This window comes from Anabas testudineus, chromosome 13, assembly GCF_900324465.2.
Source record: "Anabas testudineus chromosome 13, fAnaTes1.2, whole genome shotgun sequence".
Classification (NCBI taxonomy): Eukaryota; Metazoa; Chordata; class Actinopteri; order Anabantiformes; family Anabantidae; genus Anabas; species Anabas testudineus.
In genome coordinates, this window is record NC_046622.1 from 17,649,960 (window position 1) to 17,675,464 (window position 25,505).

A 25,505-nucleotide genomic window follows, 5' to 3' on the forward strand; every position below is an offset into this window, starting at 1 on the left:
TTTTAAACTTGGTGTTTGCAGGGCTGAGAAGACCAGCAAACTGCAGACTATTCCTGGGACACTGGACATTGCAGTCGACAATCTTCCAATGGAGCATCCTAGTAAGTTTGCTTTTTGGATAGCACTTTTTCCTCTGCCTGCATGTTCACATTCTGCTGCTGCTCTACTTTCCTTTTCTCCCTTCTACACGGTCATGTGTTTGCCACTGTCTTACCTATACATTCAGACTGTGTGACATCATCCTACATACCGGTGAAGCCCTTTGAAGAGCTGAGCAAACACCAACCCACAGTGGAGGTGGAGGAGTTTGTCCAGGACACCACAAAGTTCACGCAGCCACACCGCGTCTACAAGAACCACATCTATGTCTACCCCAAACACCTCAAATATGACAGCCAAAAGAGCTTTGCCAAGGTATGTTGTACCAATTTTAGAACAAGTCAGAGTTCAGCCTGAGCCTTACGTTATACAAATGACCAGCTGCACAATTGCTTGCAATGCGTCTCATGTTTTTTACACACTTCATATAGTTTTATTGTGCACTGTTTTTTGGTAAAGGGGTAATTATTACGGTTACAATGGTTCTGTTGTTCACAGGCTCGTAACATTGCAGTCTACGTTGAATTCCGCAGCTCAGACGAAGAAGTTGCCAAACCTTTAAAGGTACAGCTCTGTCCAAAACACATGCTGAGAGCCCATTTATGATTTTTCATTTTCTCCATTTAAGCTGTCTGTATCGTGAGAAACTGGCTGACGTTTTTTGTAGTAATTTTTCCAACTGCTATTTTTCTCAGTGCATCTATGGCAAGCCAGGAGGTCCAGTCTTCACGACAGCAGCCTGCTCCATAGTCCTACATCACTCTCAGAACCCTGACTTCTATGATGAGGTGAGGACAGATGTTGAAAAAAAAAATGGGTTGGGTATCACGAGTCAACACATGGAGATCATTAGTCCCTGCAAGTGGATTTGTCTTAGCTGAAGCACCATTCCTTGCTGCCCACTGTATAATATATGAAATGGTAATGTGTCCCCAGGTGAAGATTGAACTTCCTACCCAACTTCATGAAAAGCACCACCTTCTGTTCTCCTTTTACCACGTCACCTGTGACATCAATGCAAAGACCAATTCTAAGAGGAAAGAGAACTTGGAGACCCCAGGTGAGATTGTGTTGGAGCTGGAGCCAGAAACTAGTAGAACATCTGCAGTATTATATCTCATGTTTTGTTGTGATTGATCTTTTCCACTATTCATTATTCCCTGATTTGTACATGAGTGCTCTTTTCTTTTAGTGGGCTATTCTTGGCTACCTCTCCTCAAAGAAGGCCGCCTGTCATCTCAGGAGTTCAACATCTCTGTCTCCAGTAACCTCCCGCCTGGATACCTGGCCATCAAGGAAGCTAGCAGCACCAAGGTGAGAGGGAGTTAGAGAAGGAGGGGAAGGGAGGGAGGAGGGGTGTGCAGAGTGTGGATGCATATTAACAAATATAGCTTGGTTGCTGTTTTTTTATTGCCAGTGTTCAAACTGTTGACTACTCAAACTGTCTTCCCCTTTTATAGAATGGAGCAGATGTGAAATGGGTTGATGGAGGGAAAGCTATCTTCAAAGTGTCCACCAATGTCGTATCCACAGTATACACTCAGGTAAGATCATCATCCAGGTCCTTTATGTGTTTTTTTACTGACTTGTCCGGATGGATGGATTGATGGACTGATTGCTCTCTACCTATTGTTTCAGCCACTACATGCCTGTAAAAATGTCACAGTCTCACAGTCTCCCTTTAAGCAAACACTGTCCTCCTACATTTCCTATGATCTAAGATCACTGTAATGGATAAGCTAAGCTGCTCCTTCTCAGCTTCCTCCGACAGAATTAAAATTAATGTGTCCTGTCTGTGAAGAACTCTGAAATGGATTTTAAATGACCATTAGTTGTTGCTGAACAAATTAAACAACATCCTCAAGTATTTTGTAGCTAAAAAAATGCAATCATAGCTCAAAATGCACAATCATCATTAGTGGTGAGTGGTTGTACTTAAGTAGTGTGCCACATGAAACTAGGAAATGGACTCTTTAGTCCATTTAAAACATGTTTGGAGCTCTTCTCGATTGACTGGTGGCTTTTTGTAATTCAGTTGCAAAGCCTCTTGTCTTTCCCTTGCAATACTTTTCTAAAAGTATTTTATAATACTTTTGTGACAATAGAAGTTAATTACAAAAAAAACAAAACAAAATGAAGGAAGAGCCGAAAACAGAGACAAAAACATTCGCTGGTTCAGACGTAGATGTTAAAGGAGTGACGTTTCAGGAATAGCTGTCACTTAAAAAGAAACCAGTCCACTAACTATTACTGCAGATGTTAACTACTCATATTCTTGGATTTTTTTCTTTCTGTTCCAGGACCCCCACCTGAATCGATTCTTTCAGCAGTGCCAGAAGAGAGAGCTGGACCTCTTGGCAGCTCCTTCTTCCAACTTCCTCAACTGCCTGAAGGTCAGAGAAAAGTCATTATGTCCTATCAGCTTTTATTTATCATTAATTAGACAGTTCTACATGATTAATCATTGCACCAATACGTCAAATGTCTTTTCCTTGCACGTCTCTGTATGATTTATGTTTTTGTTATTTTCATCCTTCTCTATGTGCTCCACCTCCTCTGCCTTCTACGATTCGCCCTCCTCCAGGGTCTTCTCAGTATGGACAGAATCCCAGTGATCATCCAGTTCCTGCCAGTCCTCTTTAACCAGCTGTTCAAGGTTCTGACTCAGAATGACAATGATGAGGTCACTACTGCCACCACCAGGTAAGCAGCGGTACTACCTTGTTCAAAACAAAGAGTGCGACATAAGATTGGGAGCTCAGTGAACATGAGAATGCAAACAGTGGGGAAAGCACATAGGAGTTAAAACACCACCTGCTCTTTTTATTGTGTGACTTTTTTTTTTGTTTCATCAGTTTTTCAAGAGAAACAATGAAGAGAAATTGAGTCAGGCAGCATTTGAGGGATGTTTTCTGTCACTGCTTAAATGAAGGCTGTAATAAATAAAACTCTTTTTGTTGGGCTGTGTCTGCAGAGTGCTGTTCCACATAGTCGCAAAGTGCCATGAAGAAAACCTGATTAACTACCTGCACTCCTATATCAAGGTATGAATACATAGAAGGTTGTGTGTGTCTGTAATCCTGTTTATGTGTTTGTATGCACAGCAACGCTGTTGTTTTCCATGAAGTAGTGGAATCACTGCACAGATAGATATTTTTTGGGCAAATTGGGTTTTGTGTGTGTTTATACGTGTTTGTATTTGTGTGTGTGTTTGGGCTAGCAGGAGTGTGGCTAGGGCCACATGCCCAGAACACTGTGCAAACACATACAGAGGCAGAGAGCAAGAAGAAAGGGTGATTGAGTTGGAGGCTAATGAGGACATTCAATCAGAAACACAAGGCATGTTTGTTTAGGAGCGAAAAATCAGTAAGAGAATTAGTGAAGAGAGCAGGAGAAACCACAAGATCTGCCTCATGTTGGCTACAGCGAAGGAAAACTGCAGCGCCTGAAGAGATAGTGGCAGAGACGAATGGTGGGAGGTAAGAGGAGAAGACTAGCAGCGCTAATGGAACTGGGGTTACCATGGTAACAGATTGGCATGATGTTCAGTAGTAGCAGTGCCCACTTTAAACAGCTGAGTGTGTGTGTGTGTGTCCAAAGAGAAGGGAGGGAAAGAGAATGGTTCACTGTAGCATGAATTAAATGTTTTGTGTTAATAATTTTTGAATCAAATCTTGCACATGTACGTCCTTAATAATAATTATATATGTATTTTGTATTAATTCAGATTATGGTATATGACTGTCTCTATGCAACTAGAGTACATTAGTAAATTTGAAACCATTTGATAAGAAAACCAAATTAATCTGCCAATATTATGATAATCCTTTTAATGAAAAATAAAGCATCCCCTAGTTCCACATCTGCAGTTGTTAGGGATGCTGCTTCTGTTTGGTATATTTAGAAATGGATCGTATTTGCTTTGGACTGTTGGCTGGAAAGAACAAAAGATTTTAAGACATCCCTTTGCGTAGTATAAAATTGTGTAGAACATGCTGGGGTATGAAAACAGCTATGTCACAATATTTTAGAGCATGTCATTAAATGTCTTTTATCCTTGAAGTGCCCAAAAACTAACGATATTCTCTCGCCTTTACCTAAGATTAGTTGCTTGTATATTCTGTATGTACCATATAGTGTGTCTATGCTGTAGGCACCTACTCCTTTACACTTTTCTCTATGTTTAGTTTGTGTTCAAGTCAGAGGCCCATGGCTTCAGGACAGTCCACGAGGAACTGGCTAAAGGGATGACCTTTGACCTGAAGAGCAACGAACAGGCCGCAGTCAGGAATGTCCTGAAGGTTAGTGCGTTACCTACCGTTTGCAGCCTCCTCTTCCTCTTTTCTCTCAGTTAGACCATGACATCTTGTCTTAATTAATTAGTAATTATTGTTGAAGCCAACAGAGGAAAGTAACTCTGTGTGCAGATTTCCTAGCCAACTGTTTGCATGCTGAAGCTGATTAGATGGAACAGGAATGACCTTGCTTCGTCTCTCTCGGTTACAGTTCTCCTGGTTCTTCTTTGATCTCATTGTCAAATCCATGGCCCAACATTTGGTTGACTCTGACAAGGTAAAGGTAAGACCTCCTCTACTTTGCCTCTGCTAAACTCTTCTACTCCACTCCAAATGTTTTATTCTTAGTTCAGTACAGTTCCTTTTACATTTGTGTAATCTGACCTCGCACCCTACAGCTTTCCAGACCCCAGCGTTTCCCCTCATCCTACCTTAGCCGTGTGGAGACCATGGTGGAGACCGTGTCTGAACACATTTTCTGGAAATACAAAGACATGGCCGAAGAGACGCGCAGTGCCAACGTAGCTGTGGCAGCTTTTGTCAAGGTGGGAGAGAAGCGTTTCGTTTTTGTGTCATTAAAGAACCTTTTTTAAAGCAGCAGGTTATTGGCACTGGGTGAAGTTTGAGTAGGCGTAAAGGGTCCTGTACATACAGTTTATGTGCTTATGTAGATCAATACAAACTGGCTGGCAGTAAAAATTGCTTCCATTTACAGTTGTTCCATATTGATTTGTCCATCTGTGCAAAATGATCTCTCTCGCGCTGCGTTGTTAATTTAATACTGGATATGATCTTCAAGTTGACTGTCTCTGTCTCTCCTTGCAGCGCTGCTTTACTCTGGTGGACAGAGGTTTCACATTCAAACTGATTAGCAACTACATAAACATGATCACCGCTACTGACAGCAAGGTAAAACGAAACATGCACTACATTCAGTCTAATCGAAAATTCATTCCACAAGCTCTGATTTGATCTGATATTTGGTTGGAGGGAAGCGCATAACAGTATCTTTGTTTGTGCTTGATAGGTTCTGTGTGAGCTGAAATTTGAATTCTTGAGAGAGGTGTGTAACCACGAACACTACATTCCTCTCAGCCTGCCTTTACCGTCTGCTCGCATCACCGGTAGGAACTCAAGCCACACTCCATTGCCTAACGACGCCAATGTCAATGTTATAACTCATACGTCCAGTAGTTCCCACTCTCATTTGTCTATTAACACCCTGTCTCTCAATCTTTCTCTTTCTATCGCATACTCTGTGACTGTTTGTCCATTCCAGACCATACATCCCCAGAGCCACAAAGCACTCATGGTAAATATGTGCACTCATTCCTTTGTTGTATGTGTTACAGTGTGTGAGCTACAGTGGTATGGTGATAATGAAATTCATGGGAAACTGGCTTGTCACATCGTTTGTTCACTGTAACCAGATTTCTGTTTAGAAATGGATTAATTAACTCCCTGATGGAAAGCAAATGTTAGCAAATGTTGCTCGGTTCATATGTGTGTGGATCTTTTTTGCTGTGTCCCCTCAGCGTCAGTGCCTGAATACAATCTGACTGGAGAGTTCTGCAGGAAGCACTTCCTGACTGGACTGTTGCTCCGGGAGCTGGGGCTGGCACTCCAGGACGAGCAGGACTTGAGACACCTAGCTTTGGCCACCCTGAAGACTCTAATGGCCAAACATTCACTGGATGCCCGCTATGCCACCAAGGTAGACAGAACATGTGTTTATATGAGAAAAAACTAAATGGCATGAACAATGAGTCATGAGCTCACAGCAGAAAATTCTCCCAATGTGACTCATACAAACACAATTGGCATGTGATAGGTCACAACAGCTGCAAGCAACAGTGAGGATGTCTTAATGAATGCTGGGAAGTGTCCGGATGAGATTGAGTCAGTAATGTGCCCTGTGTTGAGCAGTTCCAAATACAGTGCCAACCACAACACAACAGCAGGACTGCAGTCAAGACTAAGACTGGGTCTAGTTGAGTCTGAGTCAAAACCAAATGTGTGCAGAGGGAAAATAATAGCTGGGAAACGAGAATACATTATCTCAGCAGGACATATTGAATATTATGTAATTGCAGTGATTTTTTTTTTATAGTGAAATATTCAGATTGAGATTGCAGAGTGTTTTAAACTTGTCAGTAGTCTATTTAAACATAATGTGTCCACAGTCCAATAAGCCACTTTACTGTAAACGTAACATAAATTAAATAGTAATGAACTCTCCAGGGACACTTTGTAAGGGCAGTTTTATTATTTAAACATAAGTGTTGCCAAGGTCCAGAAATGTAACTAGTTTGTTAATTCAGTCTTTCACTCTTTTGCATCGTGATTATCAACATAAAAATATTATTATCAGACATGGCTCTATTGGAGATTGTTTTGGCTCATGGTGGTGGCATTGTTTCTTTGTGGTTATTTTTTGTTTTTTTCTGGTCATTTTGCGTATTTCTGTGGGCATTTAGCATCTCTGTGGTTTAGTTTCTAAAAACAAATGTTAATAGTCACAAACCTGTGCCCAGTAAGCCTGATATGTAAGCTATCAATTTATAGAACGATGTCTTATAGTCAAAACTAATCTCAAATGATGTCAATAATGTAATGTGATGTCAATTGAAATGTCTGCCTTTCCAGGAGAAGCAGGCGAGAATTGCCTCTCTTTACCTGCCTTTGTACGGCCTGATCCTGGACAACATGCCCCGATTCTTCCTCAGGGACCTCTTCCCCATCTACATCACTTCAAGTGACCAAGTAAGAGTCGAGTGACAGATGAAATGATTGATTGACTGATTATCTACGTATCTCTTCATTTTAGTTCTCATATATTTCTATAGATTTTGCAATAATTAAAATGATTGATTATCTTTATTATCTCTTCTGTATGTATAATCTATGTGGTACTGATATGTGCTGTACATATTATCTTCCTACTCATTCCATTTGATTTTCATACTGTAAACAATCTGATAATGATAATTATTGCTAATTATACAGACACTTTGACTGTGTACTTTCTTTGTGAAATAAATAATAATGATTTTCAGTTAAATCTTATTTTTTATGAGACTTGTTTTAGGTTTGTCTCCATGTGTATCGGGTTTTGCAGCTTGTTAATATTGTACATTCTACAAATAATAGCCTTTATGAAAGCTTGAACAATAAGTCACATGCTCACTATTGTAAGACACAGGGTGAATGAAAAACATTTTTCCTGCTTTTTTACCAGGGCTCTCGAGATGACCTCAGCGTTGGTGGGGGGACTGGAGGGGTTACTCGCCATGGCAACTCTGTAGATGCCTCTTTTTCCAAAGAAGTACTCAACTCTATCACAGGTAGCCGTGTGTGATGTGTGTGTAGCTGTCTATTTCTAGCGTCTATATTAAAAGGTGTGAATGAGGATATCAATGCTTACTATCCTCCCCGCCTCCACCAGTCTTCTCATCCCTGGCTGTTGCCACGGGTAACCAGACCGACTCTCGGGGTTCTCTGATCAGTGTGGACTCCAACCCTAGCAACAGTGACAGGAACAGTGAGAAGATGGACGGATGTGAGAAGGTGAGAGGAGGAAAGTGTTAAGAAAACATAATAACAACACCTTTTGTAACCTTTATTGTCTTTAATTCTCTCTCCTGGTTATCTATACTGCTATTTGTAATGTTCATATCCAGTCATTTGTTGCATCTTATCTTCTTTTCACCACCTTATCATCTCTTAGTTAATAAAAGCAAAGAAAAAACATAGCCAGACATACTGCAGCTATTAGTTCTTCCACCATCACCATCAGCTTTTCACTAGAGGCCAAAAAACCAAGATCTCAAAGGTCTCCTTTCTAAAGTTGGCTGTCTGGTTTGATTTTCTGTTCTATTTTTTTTGTTCATTAGTTTGAAGGTATACACATTCCAAAAGCTTCTCCACATTTCCTGGAATTAGACTGTTGCCAGGGAGTTAGTGTTCACATAGTTGCCATCCTGATGCTAATGGTTTGTATATTTGACTGTATTTATGTCTGGATGATTGTCCTCAGTTTGCTCGGCCTCAGTCCTTGATCGGATATGGTTCTCGTTGTGACAAACTGGACCAAGCAGAGACCCGCAGCCTGCTCATGTGCTTTTTGCACATCATGAAAACAATATCTGAGGGTAAGAAATGTACAAACATTCATACACAGGCCTCCCACCGTCCACTCTGCTATTTATGGTTTATTATATTTACTATTATACAATTTTGTTTTTACATTTGTAGATTAACACAAAGTAACTATGAATAGCAGTTTGCACTTGTTCTGTTTTAATACAACTGACTATTAAAATAATATCCGTTATTGTCATCACGGGGACTTGGCCACCTGTCTAGACATATGTCTTGGTGGATGACATGCTGTCTTCTGTTGCCTGTTTCCAGATGTTCTAGTGTCCTATTGGCACCGGGCCATACACCAGGAGATCTCAGACTTCTTCAACATCCTGGAGTAAGTGCTCCTCTTTCCTCATTGCATAGTATTACCACTGCTTTTGTTAGGCTGACTAGTGATACTTTGCATAGAGAAAAAAAAAAGCTCTGAGGCAATCAGGGATGAAGACAGAGAGAAGAAGAAGAAAGGGGAATGTAGCCAGAAGGGAACAGATGAAAGTAATGACACAGCAAGAGAGACAGAAGAAAAACAGACGGAGTCCACTGAGAGCTCCTTATCCACTGAGCAGTACTGTAAATTTACTGTGTTTCCTGCTTGTGTCAGCATTTAGACTGTACTTGTACAATTTAGTGTCCTTAACTTTATTGAAAACATAAAAACAAGCAAGCCGCCACCTAAGACCAATATGCTTTTTCCTTTTTTCTCAGGCTGTGTCTACAGCACTTCAGGTTCCTTGGAAAACGCCTCATAGCGAGGTGAGTGTGCGCTCCACATTGCTTGCACTGACTAAGAGGTGAACCAGGTCTCATTCAGATGCTTTTATCATAACGCTGCAGATACGGAAACGGCTTATTAACTCAACATATATACGACGGCCAAAGGTTCTAACACTCACTCCCACTGATAAATAATTCATACAATCATGTGCACGCATGGATGCACACGTGTACACGCAGCCACGGACACGTGCAAACACACACAAATGTATGACACAGTCGAGCAGATCTACTAAAATGTGTTTTGTATGCGTTTGCATGATCAAGGATGAGCTTCAAGAGGGGAAGAAGTAAAGGAGGGGAGAAAAGAAAGAGAGGGGGAGGTGAAACTCCTGGATGTCGATGTTGAGAGAGAATCACTGCTGGATATTGTACTGTAGTATTTGGCAAGCACAGGATGGGGGTTGTTATCGTGTGTGTGTGTGTGTGTGTGTGTGTGTGTGTTTGTGTGTGTGCCCGAGTTCTCTTACTGGAGCTGAGCCATTGGCACTGCTAGATTCCTCCATCTTCTGGTTCCTCCCAGCTAATTAAATTAGCCCTCTTTTTCCTTTCAGCAGTAAGATGCTGAGATGTAAGCCAACAAAAGGCTGCGAGAACACACTGCTTTACTGTGTGCTAAGACATTCACTGAATAAAGATAGCTGGAAGCCCAGCCAGCACTCTCAGACGTTGTTGAGCCTGTCTCGGACTGCTAGCTACTTAACATTTGTCTGTAATACCAGGCTTTGGTGGATTCACAGTCATGCCTGTCTCAGTGTCTTTCTCTGTTTGTTCTTTGATGCCCGTCTGAGTCACTGTGGGCACCTACCGAAGTTCAGGAGTAGCAAATTAAACCGGCAGTGTTAAGCCAGCAAGACGTGGGTTCACATTGAAAACATTTCTCTATAATAGTAAATATTTAATGGTTAAAGCAACAAGTTTGTTTTGCATGTTTTTAAAGGGTTAGGGTTTCATTTTATTTAATCAAGGAATATGGGGATGTTGTTTTAATCATGGAATCAGATGTGTTACCAGCTCCTCAGTGATCCTATTGTATGAGTGACCAACTTCTAATTGATAGAATAAACAAATGCATAGGCATAGAAATCCATAATGTAAATTATGTTACAAATGTGTCAGAGAACAGTCAAAGAAAAACTGGTTTTCAGGGCATTTAAAGACTAGGTGATCACATATTTAAAGTTTATCTTACAATATGAACAGGTTATGCTTGGTGTAATCATTCCTCCTGTTAATACATACCCTTAAAAAATGCATTAAAATATCCATACTAGTCAGATTAGTGCATATCTTGCTAAATTGCAGCCTTTTAGTACAGATTACAACTTAGGTTTTTCGTTAATATCCCCCCACCGCAATCCACAGCAATGTTTAAGTAAACACTAAGGGAATAAAAATACTAAACAAAATGGCAAACGTTGGAACGACGAATCATTGGAAGAAGTCAGACAGCTGAAGCGTTGGATACACTTCTGAATACATTTTTGCTCAGTAAGATTGTGGATTTTGTCTCCTCTCACTTCAAGGGTTTTAGAAAATGATCTATTCATGGCCAGTATGAACAAAAAGAATGATTATAGCAACCAAGGTGTGGTGTGGCACCTGACTTCATTCATTTGATTGAGCGTTTTAAGACTGAGCTATCCTCTGAGCTAGCCAGTATTGTGGAGGTTTAATCCCATCTATTTTGGTCTAGTGAGCCTCATTTTTTGACCTAAATCATATTTTGCACAAACATACACAATATGCACTACATGGTACATACAAATAATAGTCGGTTGCAGTGTTTTCTCCATGTTCGACCTTGCTGTTGGAAGCTCCACCGCAGTGCATGCTTCATGCCCTCCCCCTCTGTGCATGCTGCAGCTGTTAATGGATTGTTGGGCTGCACTTATTGATGTTCTGCTGCATCAAGCAATCCCTTTCTGTCTGAAAATAAATGTTAAATTAACATCAAATGATATGTTAGTTTTGCATGTTCTTTATGTCCTTTATCACTTTTTATTAGATTTATTATTTGTCTCATTGATGCTGCATGTTGACCTCTGTCTCCATGCTCTGCTTCATGGCCTCCTGTTGCTTGGCATGAATGACTTTTTGTAATCAGCTCTGAGTTTGGCATGTTGATTAAGCATCAGAAGTATGGATGTTCAACATCTGTTTGAAATCCAGTTACTGAACGGATTTGTGCTGCAGCTCATCTGACATGCACCTTCGTCACATCAATACATTTGTGTTTCCATGCTGTCCACTGTTCCACATTAATGTTGACCTCAGGCCTCTACTTTCCACTCACGCTCTTCTAAGAGTCAGTATAACATTTACACAGTATTATACTACCGTCAAACTAAAATCATTGACTCTGTTATGCCACTAACCTCTCTGTCTGGCTGACCTCCCTCTCTTAATGAGCTGTTTGATATTTTTGCTTGACTCTAGCTGCTCTCATCACATGGTCAAATTTTAGATTCTGTATGCTTTCAGCATTTCATCTTGCCCTGCTGGAATACAGTGTGACCTAGTTGCTATAAATATGTAACAAGGTCACAAAGGTGCAAAACCTAATGCTGTATTGCAAAGTTTTTGCATTTCTACATTCATGAGATCAGTTTTGATTGACTGGAGGCATGCTCAAGCAACTATTAGCACGCCACACGCAGATCGTACAGTATATCTGACTAATGATGATAATGACAAACACTAAAACTGTTGGTCTTAACTAAACTAACTAATGCTAGCTTTGATGTGATTGGCTCGTGAACAGGAAGCTAGCTGCGGCAGTAAAGCTGGCCCAGTCCACCCAGGCCAATGGCACCCTGAAGGGCTCTAACCACACCTCCCACACCTCAAGCATCTTCCCACAATGGTAATCACCCTCCCACAGCCATTATAACAGACTTAAACTGTTTGACAGTGTTTGGTTACTGAAAGTATTCTTAATGCTAATGATGTCTGGTGGCGGTGGCACAAATATGTTTTGACAGCAAGAACCGCCAGACTATTTACATACAGGTATAACCTACAACAACTATGTGAATGCATTCTTGCCATGTGTATATTCATCATTTGTGGCCACTGTGTTTCCATGTTATAGACTGTAACTTTCAGCATGTATCCCCTCATACCCGCAGTGCTTTGTGTGACTTGCCAGTTTCTGTCTTGGTACTCCCGTGTGTTAATAGACTCCCCAATAACAGCAAGTCCTTGGGACATGGACGCTACTTATCTTTAAGTTATCCAGAGGTTTAGAGGTCCCACCATCAGTAGTAGTAGTAGTATAAACAAAGAGATGTGAGCCCTGTGACTGATACTATCTGCTGATCCTTGCCTTTGCCTCCAGGATGGCATCGTCTGGAGGTGAAGGTCACCGACATGCTCGCTCTCAAACTATGCCCATCATTAGAGGAAAGAATGCCCTCACTAACCCCAAGCTGGTGCAATTGTTGGAAACAGGTAACACATACACAGATTGACTGAGATTAACGTAAAGTCAGCAACACGTATGACAGAATTTACATGTGATTCTGTTTCCAGATGGATCTATTCAGGAAGGGGACACGCTGAGTCCTACAGATATCGAGGCAAACTTGTCCACTGAGGTGGCCCTCACTGTACTGGATGTATTAGAGCTCTTTGTTAACCATCACAAGGTCTGTGGTTCTTACATTATTTGAGTGTGCACCATTGACATTGTGTTATCTGTTTTCTTTTGATAAGCTATGTACTGTGCTATGTTCTACATTATATTTAGTTCATATTGTTATGTCAAATCTAACCTAAAGTATATGGCTTTTACAGCCTTATTTTAATGGTTATGCAGAATGCTGTGGTCCCAAAATCAAATGTAGAAACTTCTTTTGTCAAAATAAAATATTTTTTTGTTGTGTAGACTCCAGAGTGAATTAGAAATCATTTCACACATTTTAAGCAGGGTCAAAAATCATACTCATACTCATAGTCATACTCTACTGCCACCTGGTGGCTAGAATAATCTCTATTTTTCTTAACGCTTACCCGTACTTACTGTAGGAGTTACATAGTAGTATTAGCAGGTATATAGTGGTATTTGCATGAAAGCTTTCTGTTATGAAAAAGAAAGCTGCTGTTGAACCTGAAATTTGTGTGAATGTGTTTTGTTCTTTTTCTACTTCCTGCCTACAGAAGCAGCTGCTGCAGGATGACGGACAGAATTCTTTAATGAAGAAGGTGCTAGACACCTACTTGCTCTTCTTTCAGATCAGCCAATCAACCGCCACTTTACGGCATGTCTTCGCTGCGCTCAGGCTCTTTGTACAAAAGGTTTGTCAACCTTCATGTAAGCATATAACATCTAAATGAATATTCCAACCTTTTTTTCTTAAAAGTGGTTTCGTCTTCATATCGTTCTGTAGTTCCCCAGTGCATTTTTCCAGGGTAAGGCAGATCTGTGTGGCAGTCTGTGCTATGAGATCCTCAAGTGCTGTAACCATCGATCTAGCTCCACCCAAACGGAGGCAGCTGCTCTGCTGTATTTTTTTATGAGAAAAAACTTTGAGTTCACAAAGGGCAAGTGCATAGTTCGCTCACATCTGCAGGTTAGTGACACCAAATGTATTACAAAAGTCTATTTTAGTACTCAAAGTACTGTGATATTTGCTATATATATATATATATATATGTATGATATTGTCCTTATTGTCTACTCCTCTTTGTGCTTCAGGTTATCAAGGCAGTGAGCCAGTTGATAGCAGATGCTGGCATTGGAGGCTCGAGATTTCAGCAGTCACTGGCTTTCATCAATAACTTTGCCAATGGAGATGCTCCACTTAAGGTATTGCAGGTCCTACAGCGTTTTTCTTATCAGTAATTACAGTTGAACACGGTAATTAGAGTTAAACAGTATTTAGAGGTATTTCATTCTGCTTTCTACAGAACACTCCATTCCCAGCTGAAGTGAAAGACCTGACCAAGCGGATCCGGACAGTTCTCATGGCCACGGCTCAAATGAAGGAGCACGAGAAGGATCCAGAGATGCTGGTGGATCTGCAGTACAGTCTGGCCAATTCTTATGCCAGCACACCTGAGCTGCGACGCACCTGGCTGGAGAGCATGGCCAAGGTCCACGTCCGCAATGGGGATCTCTCAGAGGTACAGAAAGAAAATGTACACACCCCTAAGGGTGCTCTTACGTCAGAAAGAATCTGTTTTGACAATGAAACATACACCTAAGTTTATAATTTATAAACTAACCCTAACCCTTCTCTCCCTCAGGCTGCCATGTGCTACATCCACATCTCAGCCCTGATTGCTGAATCGCTGAAGAGGAGAGGTAAGTGAACACGTACTGGTCCTACTTTCCTGTTTGCAGCACGGTTTTTGTATGTGTGAATGTGAACACAACAGCCGTTCATATGCAGGGCGTGAAACTGCTGTTAGTGTGTGCATCTTTGCATAAATGCTAATTTCTAACCAATCACAGCCATCATTTGCATCGCTGTGCTAACATGGATGGTCGTTGAAAGGCTTCAGGGCATCCTTCCTTCATATCATCATGGGGTTTGATGCGTATGCCTGAACATGTGCACATCTTTGTACTGTAGTAATTTATTAGGAGCCCAGGAGTGCAACTAGCTCTATAGATCTGACGTTGCATCCAAATACCCTATTCATGACTTCCAGTAGAAATAGAGACTCATGTCCACACATTTGCTCCTGATGCATGTTTTCCTGTCTACATATATCTTTGTTGTTTGTGTGCATGTGTCCTTATTTAGACTTTAGCACGTCTATCGTTTCCTGTATGTGTCTGACATTTTTTGGCATGGCCTTTATCACCTAGCATGTGTGCCCATACCAACGGTATGTTCCAGCAGCTCTGTTCCTGTTTGACCCTTTGTCCTAAAGCATAAAGGCAAAAGCAAGTGGATGTTAATCTTTGTAAACCTCATCCTGCTCCCCTCCTACCAAACAGGCTACTGGAGAGCTGACAAGGCCAGGATGTCCAGTGTGTCCCCTGAAGAAAGCCCTGTCTTTAACTGTAGCTCCTTACTAACTACCTCCCGAGATCAAGACAGTGAGTGTGTGCGCCTGGGGGCTGCTTGGTGGTGGGGTTGGGTGTTCAAGAATAAAAGGATGGAGAGACGAGGGACTGTGGCAGAGAGTGGGTGTACTAATATCTGTTTAGACATCTTGGAACATGTTGGGAAGTTTTGATACTGAGACGTAGGTAGACGTGGTTTGGATTGATGGGACATCGGGTTTTTAAGTGCAAGATCTCCAAATCTTTTCCACTGTATTATACAGTGCAATGAAATGTTTTGAAGACAAGTGTATCACATTTTACTCAGTTTCACTGTTCAGTCAGGTCTCACTGGATAAGATTCACTGTCACTGGGTTTTGATACACTGTCACATTTGCTGTTTTGAACTTTTGAACATCTTGTATTTCCATGTGTTGGATGCGTTTTATGTATTTTATGTACAAGCTGAACACCAACAATAACGTGTGACCTTTATAAGACATGTAGAGCTGGATATTGAGTGATTCATTAGCCCTTGTATTTACTTGTTTAAAACCTCAGCATCGTTCTCTATGGGATGGGCAGCATTCATGTGCATGAGCCCTAATGTCAAGGAAGAGGGGGCCATGAAGGAAGACACCGGTACGCAGGACACGCCCTATACTGAGGTCAGTGTTTGCCTGATTCTGCACAAACTATGAACTTTGGTCTGTAAAGAAACATTTTCTAATGATAAAACCATTGATGCTAGTTGGAGACTAGATGGTTTCACATGCTATTGCCTTGCCAGTAGTTGGAGTCTCTGCTCTCTAACCAGCTTTCTGATGGTGTTGCACTGTGCAGGACACCCTTGTAGAGCAGCTGGTGCTGTGTGTGGACTATCTGTGGAAATCAGAGCGATACGAGCTCATCGCTGACATCAACAAACCTGTCATTGCTGTCTTCGAAAAAAGGAGGGACTTTAAGGTAACGGTTAACCTGCCTGCTCTTTGTGTACAATATACGTGTCTGTGAACACGCTGACTTACAGTAAGTTTAACTTCACGTGTGTTTGTGCGTGCCCACAGAGACTGTCAGAGCTGTACTATGACATCCATCGCTCCTATCTCAAGGTGACCGAGGTGGTGAACTCAGAAAAGCGGCTCTTCGGTCGTTACTACCGTGTAGCTTTCTATGGACAGGTGAGGGAAGACTTTTGCAGACAATCCACAGTTTCACAGGCACAACGACACACTTCTAAGATACACGCAACCCACAACAGTCACTGTAACTCCACAGCTGACAGATACATTTGAAACTATACTAGTCTGGATATAAAGTGGAATAAATGCATATGTCAATGAAATTTACCAACAAATTACAGGTTTTGTTGAGTTTTTTTAAATGTTTAGGTTAATGTGGTATGAAATCTTCTTACTCCCGGAAAAAAGAGGAAAATATGTGAGGCATGGTGAAGGAAGGAAAAGGAGACCAGATTTTTTTTACCTGAGTCCGTGCCCTTAATTTCTCTGTCTGCTCTTTTCTTCCTTTTATTATTATGTTCTGTATCAAGATCGTGGTAAGTTTTGTATGTCTTCAATTGTTCATTTTCCTCAGTGCTAACTACTTTTACCTCTCTTCTCCTTTTACCACTATTAACATCTGCTGCTCTTACCCTTTGAAGGGCTTGTGTTAAGCTTGCTGTTGTCCATTTGACCTCCCATAATCGCCAACGATGCCGTTGTTTGTTCCCTAATCATTGAGAGGAGCTGGTGTCAAACAGCCACACTACACAGAATTACTTAATAAACCTCATTCACTTTTGATGTTTGACTTTGTTCTAACAAAATGACAAAGGGTGTCATTGCCACTACATGCACAACGGGTGACTCAGCAGTCCACTAGAGGGCAACATAGAACTAGACAAACAGTATATGCACAGCGGGGTGACATGACATATAACTCATAATGTAAAATGATCAAATTAAATTTTAAGCTTGCAGCACATACCCAAAAACACCCAACCATAGATGTGGGCTTAGCTAATTAGTGTTGTGTGTATGTGTGTATGTGTGTGTGTTCTGGTAGGGTTTCTTTGAGGAAGAAGAGAGTAAAGAGTTCATTTACAAAGAGCCAAAGCTAACGGGGCTGTCGGAAATCTCCCAGAGATTACTCAAACTCTATTCAGACAAGTTTGGAGCTGACAATGTCAAGATGATCCAGGACTCCAATAAGGTAACTGACGGCCTGTTTACATGTTTACATGAGTGTCTTGTTTAAGAGTGAATTATTTATATTATATATTATTAATATATTAATATATTATAATATATTAGCTGGTATTTTGTACGCTTTTAGTTTTTTTTTGGACAAATAACCTATAACCTGTTGCTTTTTTGACCTACTTTAACAACAAGGTAAATCCTAAAGACCTGGATCCCAAGTTTGCCTACATTCAGGTGACGTACGTGGTGCCCTACTTTGACGATAAAGAACAACAGGAAAAGAGGACAGATTTTGAGAGACATCATAACATCAACCGTTTCGTGTTTGAGACGCCGTTCACTCTGTCAGGGAGGAAACACGGAGATGTGGAGGAGCAGTGCAAGAGACGCACTATACTGACCAGTGAGGATTCAATTCACACTTTCTGTTAACAGAAGACACTGCAACATACTGTACATACATGTATTAGTACATGTTCTGTCCTTGCTAGTAACTAGCTGCAGACTAATGTACAGCGAGCCTTACTAGTTTATATGTATTTGCCTCTCCGCAGCAAGTTCCAGTTTCCCCTACCTGAAGAAGCGAATCCAGGTGGTGGAGCAGCAGAGTACAGAAATGAACCCAATAGAAGTGGCCATAGATGAGATGTCTCGTAAAGTCTCTGAGCTCAACCAGCTCTGCAACATGGAGGAGGTGGACATGATCCGGCTGCAGCTAAAGCTGCAGGGCAGTGTCAGTGTCAAGGTGGGAATACGTCAGAGATTCACATATGCATTTGAATTTAAGGTGCTTTGTTTTTTGTTTTTCAACCTGGTTTTTCTCTTCCAGGTGAATGCCGGGCCTATGGCTTATGCCAGGGCATTTTTGGAGGAGAAGAATGCTAAGAAATACCCTGACAACCAGGTCAAACTGCTTAAAGAGATCTTCAGGTAGGGCTAAATGCACAATTCATGTGAATGTAGACCTTGTACCTGGTATAACACAGTAGGTATATAATTAGCCCAAAGCTGTAGGGAAGTGTCAGCAGCCGAGTCTCTTATAATAAAGCCGAGCATACATATTATAAGTGTATATGTACAGTACATTATATACAAGTGCCCACAGGTAAAGTATCTGGTTTGCAAGATCCAGTGTCACTTGAATCTGATACAAAAGTATTTGTTTTGAAGTATGACACATATACAGACCTTATCTAGGCCTTTAAAGGTCAGGTTCAGTTGCACGATTCACGGCCTGAATCATCAGTATGTTGCTTTAAATAACACTTTGCACCCCTGCAGGCAGTTTGCGGAAGCTTGTGGTAAGGCTTTGGACGTGAATGAGCGTCTGATAAAGGAGGACCAGTTGGAGTACCAGGAAGAGATGAAGGCTCACTACCGGGACATGCTAACTGAGCTGTCAGGCGTCATGAATGAACAGGTCTCACTATGAGTCTCCTTGACCTTCTTTTACTACCACATGCTTATAGCTTTTTCTGTAGATTATTTCATGGGGCATTTTCATGCAATTCGTCCATTTGTGTTATGATTTTATAGTTTTCTCTGCTACTTTTTCCAACTTTTTCTCTCATTGCAGCTTCAAAAAAGTGTCCTTGCCTCCAGTACGTCCTCTCTCTCTAACAGCTCTCTGTCCACTCTTTCTAAGACTGGTATGTCATGTCATCACATTCCCTCATGAAAGACATCTTGTCACCTTGCTACTCGCTTGCACCGCTTTATTTTTCCACCCATATCTGAGCCTATCCTAGAATCCAAACTGCTAGTCTTCATACCCACTCGCTTTCAATTTCCCCGTGTCAATGCAAGCTTTTTATTCTTGCTCTTGTGCAGATTCCTCATACAAGGCAACCAGGAACGGAACGGCACAGCGCCTACTGAATGGCCAATAGACTCACAGGAAATCGTCTCTGCCGAGACGGACATTTTTACCTTAAATTGCTTTCGAGTGCCAGTTTGAGCCTTAAGGGGAGCTAATTTGCTTGTTTCTGACTGTATCTATTCCCTGCTGCGGGATGCAGTGGGCTAATGGAACTGTGATTAATGGCGAGTGTAGAGAAAACAAGGGGAGAAGTGTGTAGACTGTGGTCGTGGTAGTCCGTCGTCCTGTCGTTGAACATAGAGGCCAGGCTGCTGGACTGTTAGTGACTGTTTGTTTTGGTTATAGAGACTCGATCTATGTGCTGTGCGGATTCCCCCTACCCTGCCAACTGATTCATCAGCTTACACAGTGACAGACACACTTGCAAACAAATACATACGGTGCAGATGTTCATACACGCGTGCACACAAACACAACAACTTACGCCTTCTCTCCATAACCCTGTCCCTTTAGAGATCAGTGACCTTACTGAGCTTGAGGTGCGTTCAACTAATACATATATTTCCAGGTGCTTTCTGGTGCATTTTGCTGATAATTTTTACACTTTTTCTGTGGAATCTCATTGTACTTCAAACTATCTAAAGACATCTTGTAAGACGGATCATGTGAAAAAGAACAATATTTGCATAGAGGTCTTTAAAAACCAAGAATCTGAGCAGTTGAACGCGCCTCCAGTTCCTGTTTGAATGTAGAGCAGCTCCACATTGCTACTTTGTATCCTTGATTACATTATAGAAATATCAGCTTGCCAATTTTCAAATGGAAAAAACGAAACAAGATATGTTTTGTAAAATTTTTATGATTGAAATTGCATTGTTATTGTTATTTCCTGTACTGTTTTGAATTGTAAATAAGAAATATTAATATTTAAAATGTTTGAAATGTTGCTTTTTTATAAAATATACAATATATAAATATTTGTTTAGCTGAATTTAAAAAAGGACAAAAAACTAAAGTTTTATGTATAACATTTAAATAAAAATTTTGCTAATGTCCAAAATTCATGAGTATTATTCATTTTTCGTATTATTCTATTTTCCTCTGTATTTTCATTATCCACTGTCCTCTTAGTTTAGCTAATTGTATATCTTCTATTCACACTTGCTTTCACTTTCATACGTGTCTCTCAGCAGCCCAGGTTTTCAACCATGGTGTAAGGGATAAATAGTTGTGTAAAACTGTGATTATCTATATTTAATTTATATAGTTAGATAATTCCGGTTGACAATAGATGCAAATGTGTGAAACTTCAAATCCATCAATTCTAACTTAAATTAAAATGACAGTGCTCATACAGTATACGTTTATGAAATGTTCTTTATTTGTGCAGAGCTGAAACACATTTTGTGTGCATATCGAATCTAATGTAGATGCGTCTACAGTAGCAGGAGCTTAAACCTACTTTTAACTCCAGAATGCACTCACAAAGCAAGTCTTTTGTTTTGGATCATTGATTTTTTTTTTCCAACTCAGAGGGATCAGAACAGAGTTGGCAGCTAAATGACTCCCAGTCGTTTTGATCTGACGGCGGCCGGAGGCTCTCACCGTCGCTGCTCCGTGTATCGCTGTTGTTTTATCTGTCTCTTTCAGATGATCTCCACTCTGTTCACCCTAAGGCTCTGCTTTTCCTATGTTTTCCTCTGTTCACTAAAACCACATTTAAACTATCTTAAAAGAGTGGGGGCAGCTAGAGCCATTTAAAAACAATCTATTCAGTCATTAGTTTTAATTGATAGCAGGGAGACAGTTGGATGGGGTTTTGAAGTGTGTGATTTTATGGATGGTGCGTGGAGTTATATATTATATTTTGTCTGTCAGTTTAGTCTGCAGTATTACCATAATATTAATGTCTGTAACTACAACGGGTGATAGCTCTCTCACTTGTCTTTCTTTATCTCTGCCTGATGAGACAGCTGACACATTGACTGTATATCTCTGTCTCTTCACTCTCCCTCTGTGGTCACACACCTGAGGTGCAGCAGATTGAGTTTCACTGACCTCGTACAATACCTGTTTCTCATTAACTCCTTTTTTTAGCCAACCTGTCAGTATCTCACTCCTCCTCAGTCTCATCTGCCTCCTCCCTCCCTTTCTGTAGAATATATTGTGAAACAGAAAGAGGGGGCTGATTGGGTTTCTTTCCTCTGCAGGCCGGCTTATGTATGCCCATCTCCCTCCCAGTGGCCTAGACTATGGCAGGGTCGGGTTGCTATGAACCAGCAGCCTTCACTCCCGGTCACAGGGAGTTGTTCCTGGCAATATTTCAAACTCTATTATATGTTTCAGATGATTTCTGAATGCATGTTAAATCATTATTATTGTTACTGGTGTGGTCATAACCAGCGGGGACAGGCTCCATTGCAGCACCTGAACCTTCAATGATTCCCAGCCGTGGGAAAACTCCACTGAGTGCAGTTATCTGTAATCTTCTCCTTTGTATTCACCTTGACTATATCTGTTGGCTTTTTGTGTATATTTAAATGACAAACTTGTTTAATTGGACCTTCTTTATAGAAGCTATGTCTCCTATAAATGGCACATCACTGTTAAAACTGAAAAACGTGGAAAAGCAGCCTTTGCTCAGTTTACATCCTAGATTTATCTTTGCTGACAGATCCAATTAATATTTTAGAGGCAGGGCACTATAATCCCAACAGAGACATGGGCATTACAAGAGGAAGAGTGGCGTGCCAAAGAAATCGGATCTCTTACATGTAATCTTGACCTAAAACCAACTAGAAGTTGTCCTACGTGCTGCAGGACCACAGATGTATTAAGACGTCCCAGCCTTTTCAGTGTCCCAGCAGGTTCAGCAGCTCTTCAAGCTCTTCTGCAGTGCATATTTCATTTCCGACCCCTGCTTAGTTTTCCTGAAACTGGACGCCGGGGCCCATTAATAAAACATCCTATGTGTGCTGCTGGCGGATCACCCGGAGTCCTTTCAGCTGTATAAGTGGTGAAAGGCGACATAATCTGCCCCAGAACAAGATCTGAACTGAGATTGAGAGGCACGCACACAGCGGAGAGAGGCGCGCAGCAGGAGGACCACAAACGCCTTGGGAGCATCATGTTAAAGCCCCAGCAGCCCGGCGAGCTGCTGCTCCACGACTCCCCGCCGGTGTTTGGGAAGCCGTGGTACTGGCAGCGCAACAGCAGCACCATGGAGAGCACCCGCAGCCTGGCGCAGGTCATCATGGAGATGCGCGACGAAATCAAGAAGCTGGAGGCGGAGAACCGGGAGCTGCGGGGAGACTACGATCCCCGGTCATTTGGGGCCTTGCAAGGGGAAGCGAGCCCGGTGTCGACAGCAGGGGAGCGGGAGAGGATGGAGGAAAACCCCTATTTAAACCTGAGGCGAAATGCGTCTGCGCCGGTGCTGGAGGGACAATACAAAGGTAAGAAGAGGTGGTGGCATTAATCCTGCATTATGTAATGTTCCTTGTATTATTGGGATAAATGTAAGAAGTTATGACCAAGTGAGAAACTAACGATGTATATTGTCTTGTCTACAAGTTACAAGTTTCATATCAAGCAGATGAAAACTGATAATAACAGATAAAATGAGAAATTAAAGCTGCAACAGTAGAGACCCCAGTAATCATCACCAGTGTGGCTCAAACTCCCAACTACTACAATTCCCATAATGCAACTCATTGGCTTCTTGCAGGGACGTTTTTGTATGAATTGATTATTTTCTATTTACAGAAATATCATCAAAATGTGGGACAGGGCAAGAGAAGTGTGAATTTTAGGATCTGAACAATTATTACATATTTAAATTAATATAAATTATTTTATATTAAATATAGTAACACTATTAAAACATCTCAAGTGTTTTCTATCTATATCTCTCTCTGGACTGCCAGAATGAATCCGTTCCTATGCCTAATGCTCATGTTATCACACAGAGAACATGATCATGACTGTGCGAAGGTACTCCGTGAGCTCTAATCCGTCCGGGGTCACCATGAGGGAGGGCAGGACTGACAGGGCGCTGCGCAGTGATTCTGGATGGGGAAGACTACAAGAAGAAATCCAGCATGGGAAGGGCATCTTCGGTAACTCAGCTGGAGGAGAGGCGGGGAAAGTCACCAACAGGCACTCCCTGCAGGAATACGTCCACAAAAACAGGTACAGGTGCAGGTGCAGCCCCCAAGTGTAGTGTTGAAGCAACACTGTTGGATGTGGTGTTGATGTTTTGAAGGTTCCTCTCATAAGTTTGTAGTCAGAGTTAATATCTGTTGTTGTTTCTCTGACCTTTCAGGGCCAAGGTAAAAACGGTGACGTTCCTTATACCTGTGGATGACATTTACACCAACCGGCCAGTTCTGACCAAGCACCAGGAGGAGGCTAAATTCACTGAGCTGAACTCCATAAATGAGACTGATTCTTGAGAGCATGATGTTTAGACTTTGGATGTGGCCAGTGGACGAAGCAAATGCAGACATGATCTCAGCCTCTTTGGGCCCGAACCAGGTTAGCTTCTTCATCTAGGTCAGTGTCGACTGGCCTTTTAATGAGTGAGCCAGCAGACTGATTTCATCACACCTGACCACACAAACAGAAGACTCTGGTTACTGGTGTTGTTTTCATCTGGCTATGGCGATCCAGGCCCGGTCAACGGTGATGAGACGCATGGCCCCCTGCGGTGAGGATCAGGTATCCGGACTCCTCTCGCAACCTGGGGTGTCGTTTCGGAGTGAGACACACACCTGCTTGTGACAGTCCTTTTACAGACACTTGTGGCCACTGAGTCAGATCGCGTGATAAACATCAGACTTATTATTTATTCATCTTCGTTTCTTTATACATTGTAAACTATAGTGGGGTTGTCAAAGGATCGCATGTGTGTTTAAGCATGTGACTGCAGGTGACAGAGTATATATATTTTTTTAACTACTGTAAATCCCACAGGCTTTGCTTTCCTTTATGAATGGGTCTATGTAAATCAACCACTGGGCACCTTTACCAGTCATTATAAGCTATGACCTGTGATATATGTATGGTTATGAATTGTTTTAGAGCTCATTTTGTTTTGCTCTTACCCTGACGATGGGTCTGTTTAAGTATTTATAAGGCTGTATATACAGCTGCATTTTGTGTGTTTACCTAGAGGTAAAGTGATCCACACCAGTAGAATGTGGCCTTTTGAAGCCCTTATTTGCTGTATTAATACTTTTTACAGTGTTTTGCATTCTGTACACAAAGGAAGACAAAGTCTAAGTGCACATCAAATGTGCAGATCCCTCTAGTACATTACAAAATAATATAAATAAGTTAATTAAATAAACAAATTAACTTAGGACTAGTTTTTATTCAGAGTTCAAACCCATTACCTGACAGATAAACTGAGAAATGTATTTTATTATTTCACACAATGTCTGGACCAGAAATAGCCCAGACTGAAAAACAGCTGCCAGACACATGAGCTACTGAGCTGAGCAAAGCACTGTCAACTTAAAACTGCCCTTCCAAAAAAAAAAAAAAGTCAACACATGAATTTAACTTAGCTAATAGGTGCATATTCAATTTCACAACAGTTAGAGTGAGAGTTAGACTCAGTTAGAGTCTAACTGATGCAGTGACTAGCTTCTCCTAACTTTCCTCCTAAACAACCATGTCTGAGGACACGTCCTGTGGTCGTGGAAATATGTAAATCTGTTTCAGAAGGGTTAAATTATTGGCTTGAATCAAGCAAAGAAAACATCTAATGATACCGATGAAACTACTAAAACTGGGTTAAGAACTGTCCAATGGAAGAAAGTCATGTGGTCTGATGAGTCCAGATTTACCCTGTTCCAGAGTGACGGGAGCATCAGGGTAAGAAGAGAGGCAGGTGAAGTGATGCACCCATCATGCCTAGTACCTACAGTACAAGCCAAGGGGGCAGTGCTATGATCTGGGGCTGCTCGGGTTGGTCAGGTCTAGGTTCAGCAACGTTATGTGTCCAAAGAATGAGGTCAGCTGACTTCCTGAATATACTGAATTACCATAGGTGTCGTAGATGTCTGACTCAACTGAGCTTGATTTGCTCAGCAGGTCTTTGTCTCTAATCTTATGCTGGGACATTAAAAACCTGACACCTAACTAAACTGAACTAAGGACATGG

At 41.4% G+C, this 25,505-nt stretch overlaps 1 protein-coding gene across 4 annotated transcripts in view; it reads left to right on the top strand.

The window, feature by feature from the left end:
* Positions 1–20,312, top strand: part of dock10 (dedicator of cytokinesis 10) — a 57,153-nt gene extending 36,841 nt beyond the window's left edge. For 3 of the 4 annotated variants that reach the window (XM_026366027.1, XM_026366011.1, XM_026366037.1), the window contains exons 16-56: positions 22–101; positions 227–414; positions 598–663; positions 795–887; positions 1,036–1,159; positions 1,292–1,413; positions 1,560–1,643; positions 2,400–2,492; positions 2,684–2,802; positions 3,074–3,143; positions 4,287–4,400; positions 4,606–4,677; positions 4,793–4,939; positions 5,220–5,303; positions 5,422–5,518; positions 5,674–5,706; positions 5,930–6,108; positions 7,041–7,157; positions 7,633–7,738; positions 7,840–7,961; positions 8,431–8,545; positions 8,808–8,874; positions 9,246–9,293; positions 12,079–12,180; positions 12,655–12,767; positions 12,849–12,964; positions 13,476–13,613; positions 13,706–13,888; positions 14,014–14,124; positions 14,226–14,441; positions 14,565–14,622; positions 15,265–15,366; positions 15,875–15,981; positions 16,157–16,279; positions 16,381–16,494; positions 17,381–17,527; positions 17,710–17,920; positions 18,072–18,262; positions 18,347–18,447; positions 18,799–18,937; positions 19,348–20,312. In XM_026366027.1, coding sequence (XP_026221812.1) covers positions 22–101; positions 227–414; positions 598–663; positions 795–887; positions 1,036–1,159; positions 1,292–1,413; positions 1,560–1,643; positions 2,400–2,492; positions 2,684–2,802; positions 3,074–3,143; positions 4,287–4,400; positions 4,606–4,677; positions 4,793–4,939; positions 5,220–5,303; positions 5,422–5,518; positions 5,674–5,706; positions 5,930–6,108; positions 7,041–7,157; positions 7,633–7,738; positions 7,840–7,961; positions 8,431–8,545; positions 8,808–8,874; positions 9,246–9,293; positions 12,079–12,180; positions 12,655–12,767; positions 12,849–12,964; positions 13,476–13,613; positions 13,706–13,888; positions 14,014–14,124; positions 14,226–14,441; positions 14,565–14,622; positions 15,265–15,366; positions 15,875–15,981; positions 16,157–16,279; positions 16,381–16,494; positions 17,381–17,527; positions 17,710–17,920; positions 18,072–18,262; positions 18,347–18,447; positions 18,799–18,937; positions 19,348–19,395 — 4,660 coding nt within the window. In that variant the 3' untranslated portion in view covers positions 19,396–20,312. The remainder of the gene's footprint in view (positions 1–21; positions 102–226; positions 415–597; positions 664–794; positions 888–1,035; positions 1,160–1,291; positions 1,414–1,559; positions 1,644–2,399; positions 2,493–2,683; positions 2,803–3,073; positions 3,144–4,286; positions 4,401–4,605; positions 4,678–4,792; positions 4,940–5,219; positions 5,304–5,421; positions 5,519–5,673; positions 5,707–5,929; positions 6,109–7,040; positions 7,158–7,632; positions 7,739–7,839; positions 7,962–8,430; positions 8,546–8,807; positions 8,875–9,245; positions 9,294–12,078; positions 12,181–12,654; positions 12,768–12,848; positions 12,965–13,475; positions 13,614–13,705; positions 13,889–14,013; positions 14,125–14,225; positions 14,442–14,564; positions 14,623–15,264; positions 15,367–15,874; positions 15,982–16,156; positions 16,280–16,380; positions 16,495–17,380; positions 17,528–17,709; positions 17,921–18,071; positions 18,263–18,346; positions 18,448–18,798; positions 18,938–19,347) is intronic. The other variant, XM_026366018.1, reaches the window with a different exon arrangement.
* The last annotated feature ends 5,193 nt before the right edge of the window (positions 20,313–25,505 follow it).